Source organism: Lolium rigidum, chromosome 5 (genome assembly GCF_022539505.1).
Source record: "Lolium rigidum isolate FL_2022 chromosome 5, APGP_CSIRO_Lrig_0.1, whole genome shotgun sequence".
NCBI lineage: Eukaryota > Viridiplantae > Streptophyta > Magnoliopsida > Poales > Poaceae > Lolium > Lolium rigidum.
The window spans coordinates 52,599,272-52,608,233 of NC_061512.1; the positions used below are offsets into that span (position 1 = coordinate 52,599,272).

Sequence of the window (8,962 nt, forward strand, 5' to 3'; positions counted from 1 at the left end):
GGTGTCAAAATTTCGAGGTCACTACCCACCAAAATTAAAGAAAATTTGTAATCTTAGTCTAAATTTCGTTGAAATTGCGTGCCCTATCCAGCTGACTAGACGTCAAGAGTCAATAAGTCCATCATTATGCTAGCGGATTAGAGCCAGTAGCAATTGATTATCTGAGTCAGGCAGATCGAGTTTAGTACTGAGGGAATGCCACCCAGATCACTGTCGCAGTGTCGCTAGCTGACTGTTGACTCCTCTCCCTTTCTTCTTCTTCCTGCCTACAAAACCCGCAACGCTGCAGCCCGCCATTAACACCCTCCACCAACCGCAAGAAACCACATGGTCACAGTCCCATCCCCATCTCCACTGCGATGATGCATCTCCGCCTGCTCCTGCACCTCCTCCTCGCCACCCTCGCCGCATCCCAACAATTCACCTACTCCGGCTTCGGCGGCCGCGGCAACGGCGGCGCTCCAAACCTCACCCTGAACGGCGTCACGGAGCTCCGTCCCGACGGCATCATCCGCCTCACCAACGAGACCTCCCGCCTCCTGGGCCATGCCTTCTACCCGTCCCCGCTCCGCCTCCTCGGCCCGCCCGGCTCCGGCAGCAACCGCAACGGCACCGCGGTGTCCTTCTCCACGGCGTTCGCGTTCGCCGTCGTGCCCGAGTACCCCCGGCTGGGCGGCCACGGCTTCGCGTTCGTGGCCGCGCCCGACCCGCGCATCCCGGGCGCGCTGCCCAGCCAGTACCTGGGCCTGCTCAGCGCCGCCGACCTGGGCAACGCCACCAACCACGTCTTCGCCGTCGAGTTCGACACGGTCCAGGACTTCGAGTTCGGGGACATCAACGACAACCACGTCGGCGTCGACCTCAACAGCCTCGTCTCCAACGCCTCCGCCTCCGCTGCGCCCGTCAACCTCAAGTCCGGCGACACCGTGCTCGCCTGGGTCGACTACGACGGCGACCGGAGGCTCCTCAACGTCTCCATCGCGACCACCTCCGAGAAGCCGGCGGCGCCGCTCATCTCCTTCCACGTCGACCTGTCCACCATCTTCCTGGACCAGATGTACGTCGGCTTCTCGGCGTCCACGGGGCTCCTCGCGAGCTCCCACTATCTGATGGGGTGGAGCTTCAAGCTGGGCGGCGGCGCCGCGCCGCCGCTCGACCTGTCGTCCCTCCCGTCGCTGCCGCAGCCCAAGCCGGACAGGAGGAGCAGGACGACGCGGATCCTGGCGTCGGTGTTCTCGGCGTTCGTGGCGCTGGTGGCCCTCGCCGGCTTGGGCGCGTACGGCGCGTACCGGTACAAGAACCGCGAGGTAATCGAGCCGTGGGAGCTGGACTACGGCCCGCACCGGTACAAGTACCCGGAGCTGAAGCACGCCACGCGCGGGTTCCGCGAGCGCGAGCTGCTCGGCTGCGGCGGCTTCGGCAAGGTGTACCGCGGGGTGCTCCCCGGCACGCCGCCCACCGTGGTCGCCGTGAAGCGCGTCTCGCACGACTCCCGGCAGGGGCTCCGGGAGTTCGTGGCCGAGATCGCGTCCATCGGGCGGCTCCGCCACCGCAACCTCGTGCAGCTGCAGGGGTGGTGCCGCCGGCGCGGCGACCTGCTCCTGGTGTACGACTTCATGCCCAACGGCAGCCTGGACATGCACCTGTTCGGCGACGGCCTCCGCGCGGCGCGGCTGACGTGGGACATCCGGTACAAGATCCTCCGCAACGTGGCGTCGGCGCTGCTGTACCTGCACGAGCAGTGGGAGCACGTGGTGCTCCACCGCGACGTCAAGGCCAGCAACGTGCTCCTCGACGGCGACATGGCGGGCCGGCTCGGGGACTTCGGGCTGGCCAAGCTGTACGAGCACGGGGCCAACCCGGGCACGACGCGGGTGGTGGGCACGCTCGGGTACCTGGCGCCGGAGCTGACGCGGACGGGGAAGGCCACGACGGCGGCGGACGTGTTCGCGTTCGGGGCGCTGGTGCTGGAGGTGGTGGCCGGGCGGCGGCCCATCGAGCAGCGGGCGGCGCCGGAGGAGCAGGTGCTGGCGGAGTGGGCGTGGGAGCGGTACGCGGCGGGGGAGACGGAGAAGGTGGTGGACGCGAGGCTGGAGGGGGCGTTCGATGCCGACCAGGCGGCCGCGGCGGTGAAGGTGGGGCTGTGGTGCTCGCACCCGGTGCCGGTGGCGCGGCCGACGATGAGGGAGGTGACGAGGTACCTCGACGGAGGGGACGCGGCGGAGGTGCCGCCGCCTCCTCCACCGCCGCCGCCCCCGCCGGTGTGCTCCGGCGAGGTGGGGTACGACGACTTCGTGCACTCGTTCCCGTCGTCGTCGTTCGAGAGGGCGGCGGCGGCCGGCGGAGTGGAGCCACTGTCGCAGACGTCGGTGGCCACGTTCCCCTTCTCGTCGCTGTCGAATCGGTCATCCTACGTCAGCGTATGACCCCACTCCATGGGCACCGAAGTGGATCGACCATTGGAAGTGTGGCAGTGTGGAATCCATGGATCATTTTGACTGAATAATTTGTTCAACTGCAGAGCAAATTCTGCGGATGTTTGGAGGTGTTGGTAACGGTGCACTGCCTGTAGAAAATTGTCGAGGTGATGGCCCTCTTCTGCTTGGAATTGTCGTTTGCCATTTTTGTCTCCTTCCACCTCGTTGCGTTCGACAACAACAACCAAAATATATAGACGATACAGTATTAGAGATCCCATCATCTAACCAGAACAATCGAAACCGTGTTCTGATAAATAGTTATCCTTCAGCGACATGAGGCAAATTACCGACGACGAAGAGGACGATGGACAATGAAATGGTCGATAGGTACAGTTCTAGCGGCCCAACAAATTTTATTTTGTTTTTTATTGCAAGATATAAATACATTTGCATAGATTTTGGTGTATAATTTAAACATTGCAAAATGACAAAACATAACTAGTGGGTTGCGACCTTAGAGCATCTCCGGTCGCGTCCCCCAAACCGTCCCCCAAACCGCGCCGGATTGAGCGTTTGGGGGACGTGTTTCGTTCGTGCCGCGTTTGGGGGACGTCGCTCCCCAGTCGCGTCCCCCAAACAAAATTTCGCAAATTTTAAACTTGACTAGATTCGATTAGATTCGTCCAAACTTACATAGATTCGAACGAAATTTGACTAACTTTAAAACTAAACCTAATCTAGAACCACTTGCGGCGGCCGGAGGCGTCGTAGTACTCGCCGGAAGTTGTACATCTCGTCGGTGACGACCTCCTGCTTGACGCGCTCGTCGACGGGCTCGTCCACGGGCTCGTCCTTCACCAAGCCGCTTGGTCCGCCTCGCCGTCGTCGGTGAGGTCCACCAGCGGCTTGCCGAGTCGCGGATGGACATGGCGATCGCCGCGTCCGGAGTCGCCCCTCCAGGCGTCCTTGTCGTCCATGGACGCCAAGAACGCCGCCCGCAGCCACTGGGCAGTCCTCGGGGTCGTCGGCTGCGGCGATGAGCCGCTGCGCCGCTCGTACTCCGCCGGCAGCCGCCGCCTGCGACGCTTCCTCCGGCTCCTCCTTCACCTCCGGCTTCGGGATGAGGAGGGCGCCGCCGCGCCTCCCTTGCTGCCGCCCGCTGCCGCTACCGCCACGCCTCGTGTTGACGGGCGTCGCCGGCTCCTCCTTGACCTCCCGTTTGGGAACGGTATACGGCGCCGACCGAGTACGACGACGACGGCGTCGATCGCGCCGGCCCCGAGGAAGAAGAGTGCGAGGAGGACGAGTACGTCGTCCTCCTCGGCTGCCATTGAGGAGAAGGCGGCGGCGACGACGGCATCTCCAGCCGCGGAGCGCCGTTGCGGAGGCCGCGGATGACGTTCTCGAGGGTACGCCCCGGAACGCCCTGCAACGGGCGCGGCCTTCCTCGTTCCAGCTGTTGGGCCCGCCGATGAGCCCGTCGGTGCTTGTGCGGCTCGACGTCGTACTTGGCCTTGAAGTACGTCGTCCACCAGTCGTCGTTGTCCTTGGCCGCCCATGTCGGATCCGCCCGCTCCTCGGCGGTGAGTTGAGCCCGACGGGCCTTGATGGCGTCCCGCCATTGCTGCGTGTCTGGCTTCGGCGGCGGCGGGATGCCAATGCCGTTCACGGCCATCTTCCGGCCCGCCGCCGCTGGCAGCCCGCACGTCCGGCGGGACTGGATACCGGGCGTGGTACAGCGCCCACGCCTCCGCCACGGTGAGGCTGCCGCGGCCGAAGCCGTTCGCCGCGGCGATCTTGCGGGAGGACGACATTTTTTGAGCGGCGAGTAGAGGATCTGGGAAGGGGGAGGCGGCGGCGACGAGAAGGATTATGATGAGCGGCGATAACTGGAGGGCGTCTTAAAACAGCGGCGGCAGCTGGTGGTTGCACGCAATAACTCCGGCGCGGACGGCCACGCGGCCATGCACGACGAGACGCGTCCCTGCGTCGCACGGGAAAACAGGGACGCCATTAACGTCGCTTGACCAAAGGTAGGCGACGGGGTTTTAGCCTTCCGTGCCGGCTGACGCGTCGGCCCCGCCACTCCCCGCCTCGCTTTCGTTGTGTCCGGCGTCCCCGGAGCGTCCCCGTGGGACGGGGACGGGCCCGGGGCGCCGGACACCGTATCGGGCCGCGCCGGACAAAAAAGGGCTTTGGGGGACGCGGCTGGAACGCTTTTTTTGTCCGGCGCGCCCCAAATCGCTTTGGGGGACGGTTTGGGGGACGCGACTGGAGATGCTCTTAGCCTCACCTTTCTACAATCGCCCTGCGCCACCAGTTGGGGCTGGCCTGCACGGGCGGGCACGGGGCAAGGTCGGCGGTCATGTATTTAGATCTGGGAGATTGCTAGGCGGCACTGCATACTTGTGGGGTGGCGTTTTCTCGGTGGTCAATGGCCGCCGCCGGCGGCCCATTTCTTCCCTCTCAGTTCGTGGAGAGGAAGTTGGAGCCTTGGAGGTGCGGTACCAAATCTGGTTGGAGCCTTAATCTAGTGCTTGCCAGGGAGCCATGGCTAGTGGGGAGCTTGGTAACTTGCAGGGTGGAGGGTTTGGTCTTGCTCCACATGTGTTATCTTCTCCCCTCCAGCCAGATTGGACAAATACTGGGCATTCCGTCTCGATCACGTGTTCACCTAGGACGGCCTGCTGTTAGCACACTGCGGGAGTGCTAGCAGCAGGTTTTGTATTGGCACCGTCTCTAGGTCTCAGCATGCTAGGATGTCGGTGGGTTAGATGGTACATTGGTGAAAGCACCGCAAGGCTTCGGCCATTGCCGGCAACGACGACATCCAAGGATGTCGTTTACCTCCTTGGAGGCGTGGCCATAATGCCCATCTGGTTACCGATTGCCTTCTATTTAGCACGGTTGTTACCCTTATGACTTGCATATGTTTTGAGTTTGATGCCTTGACCCATGTTGCCGTGGCTTCTTTTAAACGGTTTGCGTGACCACTTGTGGGCCTAGGGGTTAGTCTGAGTTGTGCCATGCCACGGGAAGCTACCAGTAGTTTCACCAGCCGATTGACAGCTTGGTTGTTAGGGAAAGACATAGGGGTCTTTTGGGGTGGGGGTTGGAGCTTTCGCGAAAGCTGTGAAAGGCTATGTCCGGTGCCGACAACGACGACGTCCGCGAGCGCCGTTTCCCTTCCTGGAGGTGTTGTCATGAAGTTTCCCCTTTTGAACGGAGTTTCGTCTTCTCATTGGTGCAGTTAGCTGGTGTCCGGAGTGTTGGTGGTCCTCTGCATGCCAAGATGTGAAGTGGTGCTGGTATGATCTGGTGCAGTTCCTCGGTGTAGCGTCTCGGTGCTTGAAGGTTCAAGTAAAGCCCCCAGTATTTAGGCGAAGACTTGCGCTTCCTTTGGAGTGCTAGTAGATCGAAGCTTAGCCCTGCTCTGCTCGCTCTCCTTCTCTATGGCTTTAGCTTTTCACACCTATGCTTGTATCTCTAGCTAGTATTTTCAGTTTTTCTTTTTTTTTCTTTTGGATGTCTGTGGTTGTTTTGTTGTAATCCTGACAGGTTGATGGGTTCGTTAATTTAAAACCGGGTTTATTTTGAGTCTTCCGTCTAAAATTTGAGAAAGTATTTGTTCTGGATGCATCCGGTGAAAAAATTGTATGGATATTATCTGATCAATAAACTGCTGAGAAAGAAAAACAAATATTCCCTCTATTTTGTCATTTTTTTTAAAAGTACGGAGCTTGTTTTATCGATTGAATTCCGCAATTCCGGGACCAAACGAGACGAACCAGCGCGGTACAGAATCGACCGTCAACACGTAGCCCGCGCCCCTTCTGTCTTTGCTAAAACAAGAAACGGCACATTTCTCTCTTGTCTCACCCGCCGAACTCGTGCCCTTGCTTTCCTCCTCTAGGCGGCGGCGCCATGGAAGTCGACGGAGGCGGAGATCAATCTGCACCATCCCCTGGCCTCGTCCGTGGGAAGAAGAGGCCGCCTTCCCCCTCATCTTTACCGGGCGACGGCGAGGGCTCACCCACCAGCGACGAGGACGACAACCCATGGGCGATTACCGACGACGAAGAGGAGGATGAATACCAAGGTAATGTACCTACAGCTTCACTTGCTTCCTCTATCGGCTTCTGTTGAGTGGTTGCTTAGTTTCGATCCCACGTGTATCGTCGTGTAATTGGCTCCCTGTATTAGAAATCGGTGGATCCTGATCTAAGAAATTTCACCAAGAACGATATTTTTCTTCGTATGCTGAGTTAGTAAGTAACAGCGGGGTACTCTTTGAATTTCCACCGGTACATTGCGTTGCTGATTCGCGATCTAATCACCGCTTGAATATTACAGTATATGGCTGTTTCACTGGAGCTTTTACTACAGTAGTTAGTTCGGACCCGTTATTCTTATCTGATCGAGCTGTGGACATATTTTTAGTAACCAACTAAGCAGCCACGCACTTGATATGAATCACATTTCACTTCAAACACATTTGTCTAAAAGTACTACAGCCTTGTGGAGCGCAATTGATTCCGAAGTTAAGATTTCTCAATGTATTCATCTATGCATTTTGAACCATCTAATTCTATCATCCATATAAATATTAGATGATGCTCGATCAATGGTTTTTGCATGTAGGGAAATACAGGCCCTATACAGTTGATGATTTCCCAAGAGTTAGCACTTATGAGCAGCAAGATGAATTATACGAAAATCCAGAGAGTTCTCTTCGAGGCCCAAAACTTCTCTGGAGCTTACGAGCATTCAAGCCAGAAATTGAAAGCCATCCATGCGGTACTCAGTATCGGCTCAGCGATGAATCTGAAAGTTAGTATTTTCTTCTATGCAAAGCTGTCTTTTATCATGTTATCATGTAAGCAAAAGTTGAAACCTTCTGAGTTTAGGAAAATACCACTTTTTTATTTTATCAGCTATATACATCTTCCACAATTAAGTTATCCTCTGCTGTCCAGTTAGCTTAACCTGACGTCGAGTGTCTGGTTATACCTTCATCCAGTTAGCTTAAACTTTTTTGTTTTTGTTTTGACCATGATACTGTTTTTCTTTCTTAGTAGAAGCATGGTTAGGCACTTAGGCACTTAGGCTTAACCTTAATATTTAATTTGCATGATTTGACTCTGGGAATCACAATTTATCTTCTACCCTATAGATCTTCTAGTACAGCAAATAAAAATACTCAATGAAGGTGGACATACTGCCTTCCTTTCATATGAGCATAACATTTTTGTGGTATTGAACTGAACTGTTAGCATTTGGTAGTATCTTTTGATGGAACCAGCCTTTTGTTTCTCATATGTCTTACTGACTGCAAATCTCTGTATACACCTCATGCTTTGTTTGTTCATTTTGCAGTCAGTGTCCACAATGTTGGGACCATCGATTGTTCAAATGAATGTCGTTGCTTTTCCATGAACTTGCTGCAGTTCATTGGTCTCAAGATAGCTGGTTATCACCATGCCCAACCGGGATCTGCCAAAATATTTGGGTTTTTCGCGACACGGGATCAAATCGAACCTTTGCGCAATTATGTCTACAGGCGAGAGATTGAAAATTATGAAGCTGTAACCGTGAAGCCAAATACGGTATTTTTTTTTTAAAAAAACTTGCAAGTTGCTACATGTATGCTTATTTTATTGTTCTGAAGATACCTATGCATGAGATTGCAGCATCATAATAAAGCTCTATAAGTAGGATTTGTTCCGTACATTTGACATATTGTCCTCAATCTATGCTGCAGCACATGAATAATACGCAACCTAACGGTGCCGTACGGAGTTACATAATGACTAGTTATTCTTAAGCTTAACAGTTTGCTTAATTATATGATAAACATGTGATGGTAGGCGATCTACTTCTGATCAGTAATTCTAATCTACGATGTGATGATACTTTATCCTTATTGTAGGGTATGGCACGTTTAACACTGGGTAGCCCTGCTCGAGGTATTTGCATGACAAGCCATGTGTTGTTTGAATTCAAGCTTTGTGTACATACTGAAATCCCAGCTGAAAATGGTCCCAAAGATGACCTTCTGATCGAAGGATGCGCTGAATTCAGCAACATGATGGAAACAAAATCATTCAGTCAGAATCGACGTATTTATGGGGAGAAGTGTGGACTGGATGTGAAGTTCCTGGTGCTGATTAATGCGGTACAAGCATTTGTTGATGTTGAGATCCTCCGTGCTCCTGCTTGTGGCTTTAATCTGAATCTCTATGCCAAGACCAGTGGTTTCAGTGATGTGATTCGTCTCTACCAAGGAAGTGCGGAAGCTGCCTGCAGAATGAGTTCAGTTGTAGCGGTGGAGATACGCAGTTACCTTGATCTTCGTATCGAAGGGACCCCGAAAGATGACGGAGGAGTTTCTCAGAATCTGCTGCCTTGTGTGTGGGGTGATAGGTTCGATTCCTGCTACCATGGAACGGTGGATAAAGTTGTGAATCTCGACGAATTCACCATCGTTTCAGTGAAGATCACCTGGAGAACCGTTGATTGACACGTAGCTTAGTCGTCCTGCT

At 55.2% G+C, this 8,962-nt stretch overlaps 2 protein-coding genes across 2 annotated transcripts; both read left to right on the top strand.

Annotated features, from left to right (window-relative positions):
- Nucleotides 1–292: 292 nt before the first annotated feature.
- On the top strand, nt 293–2,588 carry LOC124656030 (L-type lectin-domain containing receptor kinase S.4-like). Its single transcript, XM_047194842.1, has one exon. The coding sequence runs from the start codon at nt 360–362 to the stop codon at nt 2,424–2,426; it is 2,067 nt and encodes a 688-aa protein (XP_047050798.1). The 5' UTR covers nt 293–359; the 3' UTR covers nt 2,427–2,588.
- A 96-nt stretch (nt 2,589–2,684) lies between these two features.
- LOC124656031 lies at nt 2,685–8,962 on the top strand. The gene is made up of 5 exons (XM_047194843.1): nt 2,685–2,807; nt 6,334–6,519; nt 7,062–7,250; nt 7,797–8,026; nt 8,350–8,962. Exons 1-5 carry the CDS (start codon nt 2,792–2,794, stop codon nt 8,938–8,940), a joined length of 1,212 nt encoding a protein of 403 aa, XP_047050799.1. The 5' UTR covers nt 2,685–2,791; the 3' UTR covers nt 8,941–8,962.